This window comes from Aplysia californica, unplaced genomic scaffold, assembly GCF_000002075.1.
Source record: "Aplysia californica isolate F4 #8 unplaced genomic scaffold, AplCal3.0 scaffold00927, whole genome shotgun sequence".
Classification (NCBI taxonomy): Eukaryota; Metazoa; Mollusca; class Gastropoda; order Aplysiida; family Aplysiidae; genus Aplysia; species Aplysia californica.
The window spans coordinates 63,855-83,442 of NW_004798197.1; the positions used below are offsets into that span (position 1 = coordinate 63,855).

At 38.3% G+C, this 19,588-nt stretch overlaps 1 protein-coding gene across 1 annotated transcript in view; it reads left to right on the plus strand.

Moving 5' to 3' along the window:
* Window positions 1-19,134, plus strand: part of LOC101847620 (histone deacetylase 6) — a gene marked incomplete at its 3' end in the record, with an annotated part of 29,844 nt that extends 10,710 nt beyond the window's left edge. Inside the window, 18 exon segments of the mRNA XM_035972959.1 lie at window positions 1,225-1,326; window positions 2,220-2,288; window positions 2,884-3,010; window positions 3,990-4,055; window positions 7,171-7,230; window positions 7,708-7,797; window positions 8,781-8,887; window positions 9,521-9,646; window positions 10,459-10,611; window positions 11,855-11,908; window positions 12,409-12,496; window positions 13,073-13,113; window positions 13,580-13,682; window positions 14,169-14,240; window positions 15,774-15,799; window positions 17,725-17,829; window positions 18,606-18,674; window positions 19,008-19,134. Of these exon segments, the coding sequence (XP_035828852.1) occupies window positions 1,225-1,326; window positions 2,220-2,288; window positions 2,884-3,010; window positions 3,990-4,055; window positions 7,171-7,230; window positions 7,708-7,797; window positions 8,781-8,887; window positions 9,521-9,646; window positions 10,459-10,611; window positions 11,855-11,908; window positions 12,409-12,496; window positions 13,073-13,113; window positions 13,580-13,682; window positions 14,169-14,240; window positions 15,774-15,799; window positions 17,725-17,829; window positions 18,606-18,674; window positions 19,008-19,134 (1,585 nt within the window).
* Window positions 19,135-19,588: the final 454 nt, after the last annotated feature.

Consider the following 19,588-nt stretch of genomic DNA (forward strand, 5'->3'; position numbering starts at 1 on the left):
GAGAGAGAGAGAGAGAGAGAGAGAGAGAGAGAGAGAGAGAGAGAGAGAGAGAGAGAGAGAGAGAGAGAGAGAGATTTTAAAAATAGATTTTTAGATTATTTTATTGATTTTTAAGGTCTTTGGTCTATACCTCCACTCAGAGTTCCCCACATCGTATGGGTACAATAGTAAAACATGGCGTACGGATAGGGTTAATAGACTGATTGTATTTTTGATTTCCATCATGATTGATGGTTACTGTTGATGCATATCTTATCTTGTCCATCTTCTCCACTCCGCTCTAAATGTGTTGATATTGTTACCTTACTGGTGTTGTCCTTAAGTAAGTCTCTCAGTGATACTACGGAAATATGCATCTCGACTTGGGGCATCGTCATTATTTTTAGGATGCTCCTGTGCTTTGATGTACATTCTTTCTTTGTGAGAAAGCACAAATTAATGCTTTGTTCTGTGACGTGCTTTATTTCATCTAATTCTTTTCAATGTTACTCTTATCTCAGTCTGTTTCTGGTTCAATGTGGACATTGTATTGCAAGAAGTAACAACTCGACTAAAATTGCTCAGAGCTCATATATTCGTATGGAATAAAGCACTATATAAATGCAATCTATTATTATTAGTAGTAGTAGTAGTATTATTATCACATTGCGTAAGCCTGACCCTCAACAGTGGGTGGTTGGCAGGTGCTCTGGTGTGGTTTGCTCCTTCTTTCCTATAAAAAATCTATCGTCTCTATCTCCCCTCCTTCTTTTTTGTGTTTGTTACTCTCTTGTAACACCTCTAATCTTCTGGCGCTCATATGACCTTATGCAGTTGCGAGTGTCGTAAAACACTTACTAAAATTAATTAATTCAGTGTTTGTGGCTCAATGTGGACATTGTAGTGCAAGAAGTAACAACTCGGCTAAAATTGCTCACAGCCCATATATTCGTATGGGATAAAGCACTATATAAATGCAATCTATTATTATTAGTAGTAGTAGTATTATTATTACATTGCGTAAGCCTGACCCTCAACAGTGGGTGGTTGGCAGGTGCTCTGGTGTGGTTTCCTCCTTCTTCCATATCAAACATCTACCGTCCTGATCTCTCTTTGTTCTTTTTTGTATTTGTTACTCTGTTGTAACACCTCTAATCTTCGGCATTTATATGACCATATTGAGTTGCAAGTGCCGTAAAACTCTTACTTTAAAAAAATGACCCTCAACATCTTCTGTCCTATCAGACCTCCAGGGCATCATGCGATGCACTCTGAGTTCAATGGCTACTGCACCTTCAACAATGTTGCTATTGCAGCAGAGAGAGCGCTGTCCCGAGGTGTCTCCAGGTGAGTTTCTTGCTTGTTTTTTAATTTCTTGACACACTATACTTCTCAGTTTTCCTGACATAGACACTATTTTCTTCTCCAGCCTCATGGAAGTCATATGTGTCGTGACGCAGTGGAATCTGGCACTCGTCAATTATTGGGCATTTTAAGGAATTGCTATCCTATCTTTTGATGAAAAAGCCCCCATCTACCTTGAATTGAAGTCAAGATTTTTACAATTGAAGGAGGAGGGGATCGTCTGGTTTCAGAAGTAAAATCAGTGAGAAAATGGTCGACGAGGTTTGGTGATTTTTCTAAACCTTAGAGTCCTTGGAAATTGGAAATTTGTATTTTATCGCCTTTATTCAACCTTTTTCAGTAAAATCACATAGAAATGTGTTTTTAAATAGACCTAAAAGTTGTTTAGCCAAAAAAATAAACTTTGATAGAAATTGCCAAACCGGAGGGGAGGGGGGTGGAAGTGTCATTGTCTTCCATTTCATTATTTTGAAGAGCGCCTGATTTCACCACGATGCCTCACATATTGAAAAATTGCATTCTCCTGGCTTCTCAGTGGAGTTTTTTTGTACTTACATGCATATTTAAATTATGTTTTAGGAAAAAAGACGGAGACTTGTAGCTTCCTCTAGATGGCACTTACAGTTCTTTGCCCAGAGCATTTCTATATTAAGTCAGATGCTTTTATTTGAAATTGATTTTCCCATGATTTCTACTTTATGAGCTTGCCCTTTTTTCTCATTGAGTCCTCCTTGTGGAGAGCAGTGATTATTTTTTAAATTAAGGTATCTTTTGTGTGATTGTGATTTTGACGATTTAATTTGATACGTGTAAGTGTGGAATGAAATGATAGCCGTGAATCTCTTCTATTTTCTGTCTTTTTTTGTTCATGTCAGGATTCTCATCGTAGACTGGGACGTACATCATGGCCAAGGTGTGCAGAGGCACTTTTACAAGGACTCCAGGTGTGTGTATATGTGTGCGTGCATGCATGCCTGCGAGTGTGTGTGTGCGTGAGTGCGTGCATGCGTGCGTGCATGCATACGTTTGTGTATGTGTGAGTCTGCATATATCATTTTCTATACATATTATGTGCTAATAAAATTGTATTTATGTGTACTATGATATTTGTGTGCATGAGAACTTTGTTGAAGGTTACGGAGGGCTTATGTTTTTGCTTTATTCACAAAGGTGTGTGTCTGTGTGTGTGTGTGTGATATATACTTAATTATTCACCTAAGGTTTATGCAGTCAGATATTTGAGCTCCCATTTGTTGGGCTGCTTGCACTAACAATTCAAACTGAAAATAAAGATGTATTTTATAAGTCATATGAGCACTATGTGATATGTTTTATGCATTTGTTTAATCCACTTTGCACTAAGTGTCTTTCTGAGACACTGCTAAGCGAAAATGCCTTGTACGACCTTTTTTGTAAGCTTATTTCTGTAGTGTGAACGCCTTTATAATCTGTCTCTTATCAAAATTGTATGTAGACTGAGTTGGGAAAAACCTTTAAAATGAATGTGACTGAAAAGTTTTCAATTCATTTGTTTGCCAGAGTGCTGTACTTTTCTATTCATCGCTACGAGTACGGGCGGTTCTGGCCCGAGTTGAGAGAATCTGACTATGATTTCATCGGTAAAGACAATGGTCTTGGCTACAACATCAACATCCCTCTGAACAAGGTATGTTAGGAGTTGTATTTTTCTGGAAGTTTCTCTAATCCTGGAAGTAGCTGTAAACTATTCCAGACTTTATATTTTGTGTTTAATTGTCTTATGACGATACTGGCCTTAGCCAGCCTGCCTGGCAACCATCAGTGTTTTCCTATATCAGAACTTTCGGTTTGGAGCGTTGATGCTTTTTACATACATAGGAGCACAGTCCTTTCTGTGACTGTTGAAAAGGGTAATATTCCCCTTTATGTTTACATATCATTGCCTCAGAACTATTTTATCCAAAGTGCTCTTTACTTTAGTACACTTTGGACAAAATAGCTCAGAGGCGACAATATGTTGATCTTTTCTCTCTCACATTATTACGGTTGTAGTTTTCCGGAAATTTAGAGTAATTTGACTGGTTACATTGATGTATGTCTCTGTTTGTATGGTGTGAATGCTCCCTTCAGTGTGCTTGCCAAAATTTTGTGAAATCTTAATAAGGAACAAAAACATCCATCCAATGATCATGATTTGACAGGGCTAAGTTGTAATGTCTATTTTGTTCCCTATATTTAGAATAGATTTTGTATAATTTCAGTAAATGTGTTTTAAAGTGTTTAAAAAGATTTTCATCATTGTCAAAGCAGATCATGAGGCAGAGAATGAGCACAGTGGTGACTAGCAATAGCACATTTGTAAAATTGTTCTGAATTGGTGCCATATTGCATATCTGGAATTCTTTGTATGCACATTTGTGATGTGTTTGATTATATATTTAGGTATGTATGTATGTATGTTTGCCATCGTGACCTACATTTCCCCATGGGGATCAATAACGTGTATATTATTTATATATTCATCTGTTTATTCATTTATTCCCTTATTCACTTATTTATTTATCTATTTATTTATTTGTTTATTTATTTATTTATGATATATTCACTTGGAGAATGAAAGAAGTGTGCATTTTGTCTTAAGGCTTTTGATTGACCTGTTTTTTCAGAATGGCATGACAAACAGTGACTACATGGCTGTTCTACATCAGGTGTTGCTGCCTGTCGCTTATGAGGTGTGTCTTTGTTTGTGGCTATCACCAAAAAGAGGGTGGAAGGGGAACAGTAAAAATATTTTACAATGTAGATCTCTCTCTCTCTCTCTCTTTGTCTCTGTCTCTGTCTCTCTCTGTCTCTCTCTGTCTCTCTCTGTCTCTCTCTGTCTCTCTCTGTCTCTGTCTCTCTCTCTCTGTCTCTCTCTGTCTCTCTCTGTCTCTCTCTCTCTCTCTCTCTCTCTCTCTCTCTCTCTCTCTCTCTCTCTCTGTTTCTCTGTCTCTGTCTCACTTTCTTTTACTCTTGCTCACTCTCTCTATCTTTCACTCCCTCTCTCTTGCTTTCTTTCCCTCTCTCACCTTCTTGTTCACTCTCTCTCTCTCTGTTTTTCTGGCTCTCCCTCACTCTTCTTTTTCACATACACATACACACGCACACTCACACACCCACACTCACACACACACACACACACACTCACACACACACACACACACACACACACACACACACACACACACACACACACACACACATGCTTGACACAATAGGTTGTGGAAAAGGAAGGAAAGGTAGAAGAGTCGATATTACAAGTAGTTTTTTTTGTATTTATATCTTTCTTTGAAAGTGTTTTATTTCCACTTTAGAGCTGTTGCACCTCGTTACAGTTTGCAGTGGCTCTGTTTCATTTCCCCAGAACCAACTGGCATGGAAGATTGAGTTGTGATTTTGAAGTTATAGTGAAAGTCTTTTATATTTAAATGTTTTGAGGGAAAGCTCGCACAGTTTGCGTGTTCTTTTTGATTTATTGTGCCAATCTCATGGGTATACCCACACATTGGCAGCTGGTTAAGCACTCAATGTTGTCATCCCCATCACCACAATTTAGGTCATTTAGGAGGTGGGATTCGACCTTACCTGTTAGGGCCAATCCGGGCTGAGAGGGATATAACATAACAACAGAAAGATGGAAATATTTGAATAAAATTTGACCCACACAGGAGTAAAACTGAGAACTTCTGCATGCGCGGTAAAGCGCCTAAATGCAACAACACAGATGTCAGCCCTAGTACCTTTGTGCAATTGAATAATTGGTGAAAAAATAGGGGAATATACTTTTCCAATAGGTGCGATATCATGATCTGCATCTCAGGGAATGAAACGCTGTGCTTACACCTGAGTCTGACATCGTAATTTTAAGACAAGGGAATCCCTGAGTGAATGAGTTGTTCGAGATTACTAATTTTTTACTCTTTCTTATATGGCTTAATTGATGCATTTTCTTGACAGAAACAGAAGAAGAAATAGGTTCTTCCCCTCCAACACAGAACTTTATTTGAAAGATAGGATTTCTCTGAATAAATTAGTTAGTAAGTTGAAATCTTCCGTGAGCTCTCTTTTTACACTCCACTTATTAGAGTACAGTTATTCTGGAGGATGGGCTCTAAAGAGGCCGTGGACCAATACCTGATTCAAGATCCTGTATTCTTGTATTCTTATTGCCTATTTCACAGGTGCTCATTCATTTGAAATAGTCAAACTGTTAAGGAGTGTTTTTTTTCCTGTTGTTCCAGTAACTTAAGAAATGTTTAAAACATTTATTCATTCCCCAAGTTTCAGAGGTTTGTTTACTTTGTAAAAATATACAGCACATAATATTTTCCTCTATATATCAAATGTCAGTATTTCTCTTATGTCACTTCGCCGTATAGTCTCGAAGACTTGATTGATTGAGGTGCGCCCCGCCCCCCCCCTCCCCCCCCCCCCCATTGATCCGAAAGGGAGAAGAGGTGAGCGTGGTGGAATGAGAAGCATAAAAAAGGTCCATGCTAATGCCATGAATATTACAGTTCAGTCCACAGCTTGTGTTAATCTCCTCCGGCTATGATGCAGCCATAGGTTGCCTAGAGGTATCTCATTACATGTTTTTTCTGTTCTCTTTTCATGTTATCTAATTATTTCCTATATGTACCAAATGTCTAACATGTTGTGCTTGAAAAATAGTGACATGTTACACATTAGAATCCTACAAATCATACTTAAATTTTCCTATTCTCTGACTTGTCATCCATTCTACTCATCCTCATTGATGTACCAAAGACTGAGATAGCTTTAAGACATTAAAAATAAAATAAGATAATAAGATAAGATGAGGTAAACTTAATGGTGCATTCTTAAAGACCCTGAATTTGTTCCTGATATAGTTCTGACTTTGTAGAAGAAACAGACTGGTGTGAAAGAACCTCTGTTTCCAGATATAGAAATTCAGAATTATACATGGGTTTTAAACTTTTTTTTACAATCAGTATTTTTTTTTTTTACTCAGCTTAGCAGAAATGTTTGCACTGGTTGCCTTGAGACTTTAAAAAGAATGTTGTTTTAAAAAAACAACAACCCATCATGTTGATAATAGATAATAATAACCCTTTCTATTGAGCTGAGATATTGTTTTCATTTCTTTATCACAAGCATTGTAAACATTTTTTCGTCCTGTCCAAGCAGTATAGATAATATAGGCAGCAGGCTATTTTTACCTTGTCTGTCAGGGCTGTCATACTAATTGTATGGGATGTATCCCAGCAGAAAATGGAGGAACTTACTACACTGACTTCCCCATGTGGGACTTCATGGTACCATTTTTGGCATGTTTTTGATAAGCTTTTCTATTGTAGAGACAGAATTGTTTTATTGGAGCTGACATCAAGGTCACAAAAATGTCCTGAAAATTGAAAGTTACGAAAAATTGTACTTTTAAAATGTCATTGTTATCATCTCAGTCTTTGTGTTACTCGTACATCATCCGCAAATTTTTCTTTCACTCACTAAGAACTAAGAAAAGCAATGTAGAAAATGGTTTTGTTCCAGTTCAGAAACTAAGAATGCACTCAAGTCCAGGACTGCATCCACGAAGATTTATGATCTCTCTGTTTTATACTGAGCCCCTACACTGAGGGACAAAACGAAAAGGAATAGATTTGAAAAAGAAATCAGCTATTGCTGAGAAAAGTTTGCAGTGATGTATGTTTTCTTACACCCGTTTAATGCTTGTCCTATCATACAACTGTTTCTTATACGTCTGTAGTACTTGCCTTTATGTAGCTATATATCACTGTCCTGTTTGTTTATTTGTTTGTTTTGTAGTTTCAACCCCAGTTGATACTGATCAGTAATGGCCTCGATTCCGCCATAGGGGATGAGAAGGTAGTGAACTAAGTCTAATGAATTATCTCTACTATGTAACCTGTGGATTTAAGTACAGTGTGGTAATAATTTTCTGGCTTGATATAAGTTTCCCAGAGATTTTTGCTTTATATCATCATCATTAGTTATTAAGTTATTCTCTAAATACTGCAAAAAAAGTTTAAGAAAGAACAGGTCTCCCCCCCATTGAAAAAGATAATCAGTAACCATATTAACTAAAGAAGAAATGTTAAGAAAAGTACTCAAATGTTCGAATGTTTTGTAGATAGATATATAGATGGATAATAGATAAATAGATAATTAAATCATGAAATAAATACAATGAATAAATAAATGAATGAGACACTTTATATGTATATATATATATATATATATATATATATATATATATATATATATATATATATATATATATATATATATATATATATATAGATGAACTGAGTCAGTCTATTCATTTGTGGTTCCTGTGCCCAGGGAGAGATGTTGCTCACCCCCAGCATGTACGCCCACATGGTCCATCACCTGATGGGTCTGGCCACTGGACGAGTTTGTGCTGTGCTTGAGGTAGGTTCTTCTACTGTGTTTTTTCTTTCTTTCTTTGGGTCTTCCTTTTTTTTCCTTTTTAAAAATAAATTCCTTTTTGTGTAATTTGTAATTTGTTTGTTTTTAGTTTGCCTGTTTCTTTTTTTCTCTGTTTGTATCAGTCTTTTTCTCTTTTTTTCCCCCCTGCTTTATTTTCTCCAATAATTGTATGTTTCTCTTTCTCGCTTTCTTTGTTTCTGTTTGTCTGTCAGTCTTACTGCATGTCTTTCTTTCTCGTTTAATTTCTTCCTGTCTTTCTTTTTCTTCTTTCTTTTTCCTCTGACCTTTAATCTCTCTCTCTCTCTCTCTCTCTCTCTCTCTCTCTCTCTCTCTCTCTCTCTCTCTCTCTCTCTCTCTCTCTCTCTGTGTCTCTCTCAATTAGCTTGGGTTTTCCCTGAGTGGCAGGGTGAAAGCAGCCTGTCTCTTAAATGATATAAATAGTGTTGATGATGATGAACGTTGAAAATGTGTAAATTGTTGTACTTATATTTTCTGTGTGCAATGGAAAGGGAAAGTGCTATATATTTAGCCTTTTCCTCCTGTCTATCTCTAGAAAATTTTCCATCTTTTCCCTCTCTTAGTTTGGGTAAAAGCCTACTTGGACCCCCCATTCTTAAAATAAGTTAAAAGTGTCTTTTATGAATGAGGTCACAGCCACCCAAAGTGGGTAGTTGGCTGATGCTCTGGTGTGGTTTGGTTCTTCTTTCCTATCAAACATCTATCGTCTTTATCTTCCCTCCTTTTTTGTGTTTGTTACTCTCTTGTATCACCTCTAATCTTCGGCACTTCTATGACCTTTTTATGTCGCAAGTGCTGTAAGATTCTTACTAAAACTGAAAAAACGGCCACCCACATATGGCCTCACAATAGAGAGCAGAGACCTCAGATGTGGATAGTAGGTCAAGTAAGTTCTGAAAGGAGGGCTAAAGTAGAACTTTACCTGAGTGGGTTTGTTTCAATGTCAGGGTGGCTACTGTGTGAAGTCTCTGGCTGAGGGTTGTGCTCACACTCTACGTAGTCTCCTGCAAGATCCTTGCCCCATGCTGAAAGCACTGGAAGAGCCCTCTGACAGGTAAGGTTGTCACTTTTCTTGTGTCTCACCATTACACCAAGGTGTCTGTTATGTAACGGTGTGGCTCTTTGCTGATTTTGCAAAAGAAATTTGTTCAATCTCAAGCAGTAAAGAATTGAACAATTAAAAGGAATTGAATCAAAGAGACCAAAGCAGAGCAGTAAGCTCTCCCAAAAATATGCAAATCATTTGTGGACACAGTCGATTTTGTTTAGGCTTGTATAACATTTGTGGCTGCTGGTAAGTGTAATGTCTATACTGCCAATGTAAACGATCAAGCCAAATTTCTCCCTGCGAGATGAAAAAAGATTGTCATTGTTGTTAAGAAGTTTAAGAAAAAAAATTAAATAATACATTCTTTCTTGATTTTTTTTTTCTAAGTAAAAAAGGAAAAGTAAAGAAATTAATTTTTGTTGTTGATAGAATGAGACGGCATTCGAAGACTAATCTATTGAAAGGGAAAATTCGATTGTCTTTCTGTCAAAATCATTGGATCAAATATGGGCTAATGATATATATTTTGAACATTATTAAATTACTTCAACGGCTTTCAAAATTTTATTGAAACATTTTTTAAAAGTATTAAAAAAGTAATACTTCTATGATGAATGCATTTCTTTTGGTTGCTTTCAGTGTCATCAGCACCATCCTTAACGTGGTCAAAGTTTTACGGCCGTACTGGAACTGTTTTGCCTACCACCAGTTGCTCCTGCCCAATGAGTCGTGCCAGTTTCCTGAGGTCAGCTCTGTGCCGCCACTGTAAGTTTGATGAGATGAGATGTGTGTAACTTAAGTGTTAGTTTAGGATCAGGCAGATTGCTCACTTTTCTTCTTTCCTAAGTAAAAAGTTGGGCGGGGGTGGGGGGGGGGGGGAGGAGGGGCACTTCAATATGTGGCCTCTAGGCTACAGTCTGTTTGGGAACTAAAGGATATGAGGTTGGAATTGATATGGTAGTTTTCTTATATTGGTAATTATCTGTTTAGTTAGTTTTGGAAGACAAAGAAAAAGCATCAATTGTACTAAAAAGTTTTAAAATTTTTTTTATTCATGAGACGATCTTATGGTGGATGGTGGATGCTTCTTTTCTGTGTGACTGCTGTTTTTGTCTCTTGTTTTAGCTTTTTACAGAAGGATATAAACTTTCTTGTGTTGATAACTTTTCTGTAACCCTTTGAGCTCTGAGCTAACTGGACCCATGCCCCAGAGTTACACAGGGGGGAACGTTGGGTTAAAACTACCTCACGGTGAGTATTGTGTTTAATGGACAGAGGGTTAACAACATTTGCTGAGGTGTGTGCTCAGGTCTGTAGGGTTCGGCCAAACTCACAATTGATTTAGTCAGACTTGCTCTTTTTTTTATATTTTTTTTTTTTACTTAACTTCTTGTTTTTGTCTTAAATTCAAATCAAACTTGATGCTCATTCTTCATTACTACTTTGCTTTTCTCTGTCTGCTGTTTTTTTTTTCCTCCTGGCACAAAGTGGTCATTATATATGATAGTGGGTTTCTCTCTAAATTCATTCCTGCATTCAAATTGTGAAAAAAAACTTTGGTGATGGCAACTTCACAGACCAGGAGTGGAGTTCAGTACCCCTGAGAATCGCCCGGAGAAGTTTGAGATTCTTCACAACTACCCTACTCAGAGTGCTGAGACCATACAGCATTACTCTGCCCTCATAGACGACCTCATAAAGGAAACAGATCTCTCTGTGGCAGCCGACAGGTGGGTGGAGAGGTTGTATAGCAGGGGTCTCAAACTCGCAGCCTGCAGGACGATATTTTGCAGCCCGTACTTGACATGAAATTTTAGTGTTGTCCAGGATTTTTAAATTTTGTAGCACTCATGGGGTGTCACTGCTGAAGCTTGTGACAGCTTCCGGTAGTGATTTTTTATTGAATTTTAAACATGATTTAAAAGGTGTACTCTTTACTCTACACTCAGCTACCCCCCCTTACATTTAAGGACACTTTAAAAAGAAGAAAAACCTAGTTATTCAGACAGACTTCTCAATTTTGTTTTCTTTATCGGGAACTTTTAAGGGTTGGCAATCACATGCATAACATGAAATATGAAAGTTTTCGTTTCTGATTTGTGTACACTAAGGTATCGAATAAGCCCCCCCCCCCCGCTTATTATTTTCTATTTTCAGTTTTTTTTGCGCACCCCACTGCTCTTTATTCCATACCTCCATTTACTGGAAAAGTTGTCACGGTAACTTACGAAAAGCACTGAAATTTCATGATCTCTTGTTGTTTTACTCTTCTAAGGAGTTGTAAAACAGATTTATTCCTACTAGTACAAGGGTATGAGGTTGATTGCCCCCCCCCCCCTCCCTCCCCCTTTATTCCAACCCCCCGTTTATTAATTTGGGACCTCTTGCCCCCCCCTCCCCCCCCTCATTTTATTCCTACACCCCCTTTTATTCGATACCTTAGAGTATGAAATGTGTCATTACACTGCCTTTGGTCTGCTGCTGATTGGACATATGTGTCTGATACGTCCCCAAAGAGTTAAAGGTTTTTAACCCTTTGATCCCTGACCTCCTGAGGCTACCGTGCCCCTCTGCCTGAGCTCCTGAGCGATATATTACTAACATTCATTTGATCATTAGAATCAAATTCCATATCCCTCTCATGATAGTCCTTGTCATTACCAGCATCTAATTCAGAAAGATCTTCAAAATAGTCAGTAACGTCTTTTGTAGTAAATTCTGTTTTCTGTAGGCATTAATTTGTCTCAGGTTGGCCATGTTGGGGATGGGGTCTGGCTCACCGCTGTACCGGTGACTAGGCATACGTGCAATTTTATTCGCCACTGGTAGGCATTGCCTCATGTGTATGTAAAAGAGGCTTAGATGTGACTGCATGCTTTAAGATCAGTCTATAGATCATTTTGATTTATGTGAAGTGATGCCATTAGCAGTATGAACATAAGCACAGGTGTATCATGTGATATTTTTCCCCAGGTGTTGTTATGTGTTTGACCCTGACATGAGAGCCCACAAAAACCTTGACCTTGGGTAAGCAATAAGACTATGTCAGAACCCCTACACATACCAGAGCAAAATTTATGAGTTGATGTATATTGAAAACTGTATACATGGAGAAGATCAAATTTTATATGAGAGACAAAAAACAAATTTTTTTTTTTTTTTTTTTTTTGCTTTACTACCACGCATAGGATTTAAATGCTTGTTTTATTTATGTAAAGCAGCCATGCTGTTGTATTCGTCAGTGATTTGACAAACAGAGCGACAAAGAAAATGAGAACAGTAAATTGTGGTGTCACATGAATTGTGATTTTTCACTGTCAATATGAGAGTATTTTATGTCTTTTTTCTGTCTATCCTCATGCCTTTTTTTTCCAGCTATCAAGCTGGCATTAGTGTATTAATATGATTCTACTGTTACTCAAATTCAAACTCCTTGTGGGCATATATGGCCTTGAGCTTACCTGAAAACGCAAACCCAGGTGATGACTTTGTGTTTTTGAGAAAGTGAAGTTTTGTGGCCTTTTCAGAAGCCATCCTGAGAGACCTGATCGCATATCGAGAATCTACGCAAAACTGGCAGAACAAGGGCTCCTCAAGAGATGCTTGGAAGTTGAAGTAAGCTGACAAGGGTGTGGATTGCACCCTCAGAAAAAGTCTGTTCATCTTTTCAGCAGTACACTTTTTTGTTTGTTTGACATTCATCTATAGTAGAAAACTTGTTAATATCTGCAAGTACTGCTTTTGACTACAGTAAAAAAAGATATTGGGTTTTTGGGGAATTACCACATTTGACAGAAGTCCAGATTCCAGGGTGATGTTCTGACATGGGTTGTAGAAATAACTGTGGAACGTAGATATGTCCTTTTGTCTCAACATTTTTTTTCTTAAAATGTTTCTCAGAAATTCATTTTTAGCACTTGTATTGTGTGGTGTTTTACTTTAGTCTCAGTAAGGCCGAGACATTCTTAGAAATTGCTCTCTCTGAAATGGGCCAAAATACTGCACAGCACATAGCTTTGTCACACTGACTTGTTTTTGTCTTGCTTGCAACTTGGCAAGTTATATTTGTTCGGTAATAATGCCTTTGGTATCCACTTACAAATTAATTTGGTAAGTTAAAGCTTTCATATCGTTTTAATTTGTTTAGAATGGTAGCATTGTTAATGTTAATTCTTCAATTTTTCATTTCAGTCCCGCCTTGCCAGGAAAGAAGAACTGCTGTTGATTCATTCGTGAGTTTCTTCCTGTACAGTAAAGATGTGTCACAGCAACTTTTATGTTTCCTGTAATACAAGGTTTCTCTTAATCTTGAACAAAAATATTGTTACTTAAAAATTTTTCATAGCTGCAATATTGATGTGTCAAAATATGGCTATGCCTGTGTTGATTTGCAGTTTGCTTAATTAAACTCTAAGATCACAACAACTGCAACAACATGAGAAAAAAAAGACGTACAAGTCACTGTGTATTGTCACTGTAAAAAAAATATTCTCCTTCACTGTTTATTCTTCCAGAAAACGAGCAACCATTTGCACCAACACCGTCACCACAGTTGCTGCTGCTTAACAATAGACACAGCAACGCATCAAGCATTACCTCTGCCTCAAGTTAACCCACTACTTCTTCTTAAATTAGCTAAATTGTTTCGATGGGGGTGTGAAAGACACCAATGTCAAACCAACATTTTTTCTTTTCCAGAGAGTCCCACATCACAGCCATGCAGGAGACTCAGAGAATGTCAGAGAAGGAGCTGAGTCGGCTGCCTCTAGAGCGTCTCTACATTTCCATTTACCTCCATCAGGTCTGATCCTCCTCCTTCTCCTCCTCCTCCTCCTTCTTCTTCTTCTCCTCCTCCTCCTCCTACCTACCATAGGGTTGAGTCATGTGAAAAATGTTAGACACCTGTTTTCCTCTTCCCATATTAAATATAACTGTCTGCATGAAACTGGAATAGAACAAGTTACTTTGTCGGAAGAGATGAACACCCTGTTTTTCCTGACTTGCATTATTCCTTGACACTTGCTTGAAGTGCTCAGATGATGACGAAAGATGAGGATGATAATAATAATGATGATCGATAAAAATTGCTCAACGAATGAAAAAAAAATTCTTTGTTTTCATTATTTTGATAAGCGCCAGATTTCACTATGATGCCACATATTTAGTATTGACTGTTTTATTCATTTCTTTGCTCTTTTTATATTCTTCAAATTTCTTCTGTTTGTGACGGAAAGACATTACTGTGCAAGTGTTTTAAAAATGCCCTGAATATCTTTTTTTTCTTCAGAGAACAATGCACTGTGCCTTGCTGTCCTGTGGGAGTCTGCTAAATGTTGTGGAAGCGGTGATGACCAAACAGGTGGGGCAACCACAGGATCACTTCTTTGGCGGGTTTTTAGCTTGGTTTTAGCTGGTTTTGGAGTGGTATTTGACTCGTATGTGGATGTTTTAACCCTAGAAGCGCTCAGCGTTTCACCGGAAGTAACCCACCAAAAATGCCCCGCCGCCACGGCCGATCAGTTGTAAACATGATACCCGAAATGTACCTGCTACTGAAAAATGACCATTACGGCTCAACAGATGATAAAAAGCATATAAAACCATATATTTTCTTTAAGCTGATAGAATGAGCCATTTAAAAATGATCAGCGATCAAATAAATACAAAGCCGAGAGCACGATAGACTTAACAATTAGTACATCAGCACCGCGAAACAAGTAATAACACATAGCGTGTAGTCGCTCAGCGGGACCGCGTCACTTTATCGATCGATATCTCGGCCAAGAGACGCTCTACGAGGTCAAGATAACTTGCAAAGTCATTGGTCACTATTTAAAACTTTGAGCTGTAATTGACTACGTCATTTTCCATGTAAGGAATACTGGAATTTTCCATTGAAAAAGGTCAGCGTTTATGCCCTTTATATAGGGCCTGCGTGCTTCCCGGTCGAAGTAGGTCAGCCCTATATATAGGGCGTGCGCGCTTTGCGAGTAGCTCGGCTCACGCCCTTTATATAGGGCCTGCGCGCTTCCAGGGTTGAGAAGCGTTGGTGAAGGAGGAAGTGTGCTGTGGTTCGTTTATCAGAATTGTAGAAAGGGATGATGTGTGAATGATTTACAAGCTGGTTTGTCTGTCATTTATGTCTGGTTGGTCTGTCATTTATGTTTGGTTTGTCTGTCATTTATGTCTGGTTGGTCTGCTCCTGTTTTGTTGATTTATTATAAATATATTTTTGATTTAGTTGTGCTGTATGGATGGGATAAAAATTATTTGTTCCTGGTTTGTGAGTGATTTGTTGACAGCTCATAGCTAGTGGACAATTTGATAATGATTTTTGTTTGATTTACTTGTAATTTATTAATGTTTTTGGTAGACGATGTTTGTGTCTTGTTTGGTGTTCAGGTTTTCAGCCTATCTCATTCCATAAGGGGGATTTCTATGGTTTTGCCTCAATGTTTTAACATTTATTCTTGTTTCAGGTAGTGGGAAAAAGTGTGTCTGTACTAATCTATGGTTCCTTTTATAAATGGCTCATGTTATTAATCACATTGAGCAGAAATTAACGAAGAATGACAAAATCAAGTCTAAAATAGATTAAATATTACCGGTTAGCATTAGCGAACACCATGGAAAACAGAAGACCTAAGCTCATTTATGGCATCATGTATAAACGATGGTCTCCACAGCAGTTCTGAAAATCTTCTGTACATAGTCTTTAGGCACAGATTGAATTAATAGCCATCACAAGAAGCCACTCTCCCCATTATTTCCCTTGTGATTGTTATATTTTTCTATATCAGTCAGTCAGAACGTAGCATAAACTTGTCTGGTGAAGATTGGGATGATTTATTGCCCATTGTTGATTTATCTTCTTTACATTTTATACTTCTAGGCACAGAGTGGAGTGGCAATTATCAGGTAGGTGTATTGCTGTTGTCATGAGTTTACTGTCCTTTATCTTTTATTTGATTTCAAATTTCTTCTTCTCCCAATGTATGTCTCAGAGTGCTGTTGGGGGCTCCCGTGGTCTAGAGGTTAAGGTGTAGCCTCTCGTTCAATAGATCCCGGTTTCGAATCCGGATCGAGGCTGAACATTTTCTTCTCTTAAATTTTCTCCTGTCACTTTCTTTCCTTCTCTTTAACATTGTTCTGTTCACGACGTCACTTTTCGCCCGATTCTGTTAGTTTTAGTTCGCGTGACTCAGCAGCCCGCCGGAGCTCCCCGGCTCGGGGTCACGGGGTTAATGAGCCCTGAAGCGACTTTGCCGGTGTCGGTCAGGAAGTTCGCATTTTTGACTATGTTTAAAACGATATAACTTCTTCCCCATCCCACATAGCAAACCATTATGCGGATGTACTAAAAGCTCAATGTCTTGAGATTTATTCTGCGTTAGAATGGTTAGTTTCTGTGCCTTAGTTTTTGTTCTAGACAAGTGTTTGTAGAATACCCAATTTGTCCTATTTTAGTTACAAACTTATGAATAAATGATTGTTAATTTAAAAAAGGCTCGACAGATCTCTCCAAAAGATTTTTTTTCATTCACGCTAGTCCAAAACAAATTACAATTTAGCAGTGCCGACTCCGGCGCGTCTAACAAAATAACCAGACAAGTTACAACGTCCGTTCTTTTTTGAGTCTCAAGAGCAGAAATGCGTGCTTTGGGTGCACTAAATGAGAATTACCATAAAAACAAGGATACACCTTAAATTGTACGTTGAAAAGTACCAAAAATTAGGTCGGCCCAGACAGAGCGGCGACTGGGAGCTGACCCCCGTGACCCCGACGTGATAAGGCGCCCGGCGGGGAACCCCCCGCGGCAACTAAAATTCCACTGCCGGTGCGCCGTGTGTTGTTTGCTTTCTCTACTTTTTGCCCCCAACCCCTCACCTTCTTTGCCCTTTCCTCTGAGCTACTGACTCTTTCTGCAGCCTTTCTACTGTTACTCCCTGGCTCCGACTTATTGCTGCCTTTCAGCCACACCCCTGATCTTATGGTAGGTTAGATCTACACTAAGCTTTTTCGGACAAGGGTGAAAAATCTTGGAGGTCCTATGTGCAAGTTGCGCATGTTAAAGATCCCTTGGCGGTCCAAAATCGATAAGAGTAGGCTTCGGCTGTCACCCGGGCAAAATCAAAATTTCCTACCAATTGAAAATGTTTAATGTGTCCCGCGCACTCATCTGACCTTATGCAGTTGCGAGTGCCGTAAAGCACTTACCAAAAAAGAAAAAGAGTGCTGTTTTGTTGTAAAAAGGTGAAATTTATTGTTTAGCAGTAGCAGTTGGCTTAGAGGGCGCCACTGGTTTGTCATTTTTCTTCTTTCCCTTTGTTTTCTCTGCTGCTTCTGTCTGTCTCACTTCTAGCTCTAAATCGCCTCCTAATACATATATATTTTCTATTAACTGTAATTTGTAATGAACTGATGGTCTCTTTGTTTTATTTTTTTTTTTTCCCCCCTTCACAACAACCCTGTGGTGAGTGAAAACTGGGCCCTATAGCTCTTTGTAAACTTGGAGGTTACTCTTCAAGTTGCTCACTTGTATTCACTTTCTATATGATGGTAGTTGTTTACGAGATGGTGACTATGGCAACACAAAACAGCATCAGGCTTATGATAACCCCAGATCTGTATCATTTAAATAGATCATTAAAATTTTGTCTACTGGAAGACGTCCTGATCGAAGGGGAAAAGGGGGAAATAACCAAGCATTCTATCTGGTTTGATTATTCACTATGGGTTCATTCCCTTGGTGTCTGTTTTGGTTGCTTTGTGTTCTTGCTCGTGTAAAGTTTTGATGCTTGTATTTTCCCTCTCCTCAAAGACCTACTGGTTTTGTTCACAGGCCGCCAGGACACCACGCGGAGTCGCACTGTGCCATGGGATTCTGTATATTCAACAATGTGGGCATTGCTGCCAAGTTTGCTCAGAAACACTTTAATGTGAAGAGGTAAACTGTGTACTCTTCCCTCTTTGTCTGGGGTCCCCCCCCTCCCCCTCTCTCCTCCTCCCCTTTCTCTAGGGTCTCCCCTCACAATCTCCCTGCCCCCGAGATTGATGAATGAAGATACTGGAAGTAAACAGATATCAAGGTGGTGTTGGTAGCCCTGCGGTTAGGAAATGAAGAAATTAAACTTTTATTATTGATGCAAAGTGGAACAGGTGGTCAAGTGGTCCTGAAGCGATATCCAGAGAGCTAGGACTCGCAGTTGTTGAGAACAGAAGCAGTGATCATTTGAGATTTAATGTGATGTGGGCTTGAAAACTTACAATAGAACCTTTATTTAGACGTTCACCATCAGGAACTTACTGTTGAGTTTTGATGCTAGTTTCTAATCACAAACCCTTTTGCTTGATTGTGAGTTTGGAATGAAGAATTTTGTATGAAAAGATAAAACATCTGACATGTTTTGTGCTACAACATCCCTATAGCACTCTAATGCAGTTGATACTTTAATAAGTAAGTTATACATCATATAGTCGGTTATTCTGTTTTTCTGGTGTTTACTCTTTCTACCAAGTGCAATGTTTAAATAAATGCCACATACTTTGACTACATATTGTTCTTTTTTTGTTCAATCTATATTTGTCAGGACTGATAACTTCATGTACCAGTTCTTTTCATCTTAGAAGACTGCCAATTTCATGTTTATAGTCATGTAAGTTAGAAGAGATGCAAGTTGTGTATTCCTAAAGTTTATCTTGTGTTGTATCCTATCTTACCAGGGTTCTGATTGTTGACTGGGATGTTCACCATGGCAATGCAACCCAGCATCAGTTTTATGATGACCCGAGGTATGTTGTGTGTTGAATGAATCACTGTGATGTTTTCAGTATGGGAGATTAGAGATGGCATAGACTATAGCCAAGAATTTTGTTCAGGGTAATAATACTACACTAATTGTTAGCTCAATTACTGTTGATGTTCACTTTGCTTCTTCTAAGTACTAAATGACTTCGGTTTCCTTTGACTAAAAACCCCCCCAGCTTTGTTCCCATTTTTTTTGGTTTTTGAAAACATCAACTTACACCATTTATTTTGTTTTTCCATCCTTTTCACTATGACCTGCTGTTCTTTCTGCCTTTTGTTTTTTCAACGTTTACTTTACTGTTGTTTGACTCCCACAGTGTCCTGTACATCTCTCTGCACCGTTACGACAAAGGAGGATTTTTCCCTGGCAGTGATGACGCTGATGCGGATCACACTGGCACTGGAGCTGGGCAAGGATTCAATGTGAACATCCCCTGGAATTTTGTGAGTGTTCCGAAATGTTGTCCTGTTGCAAGAGTGGGTGGTTTGTATAGGTTCTAGTCCAGGCTTCTCTCTTCACTTGTTCTCATTGTTGTAGTTAGAACTGGTCTTTTCCTGACCAAATTGACTGCTTAGTGTAAGGCTCCATTATTTTTGTGTGACTTTGAAAGTGATGCTTGACAGAGATTTACTCTGAGCAGTCGAAATGTGTGTGTGGTATTGTGCTTACTCTCCGTAACTGAGATGTAATAACCTTGATGTTTTCTGTTAAATACCTTACTGACTTAACTGCTTAAAAAATATTCAAATTTATAATTTTTTTCCTGCTATTCTTTGACCTCAGATTGTGTTTATAGAAACCGTCTCAATTGATGGTAATATTGTGTTTTTAGATAGGCGTGGGGGTCTGTTTATCGTTAGTTATTGACATTCAACAGTAAGTACTCGAATGAGACAT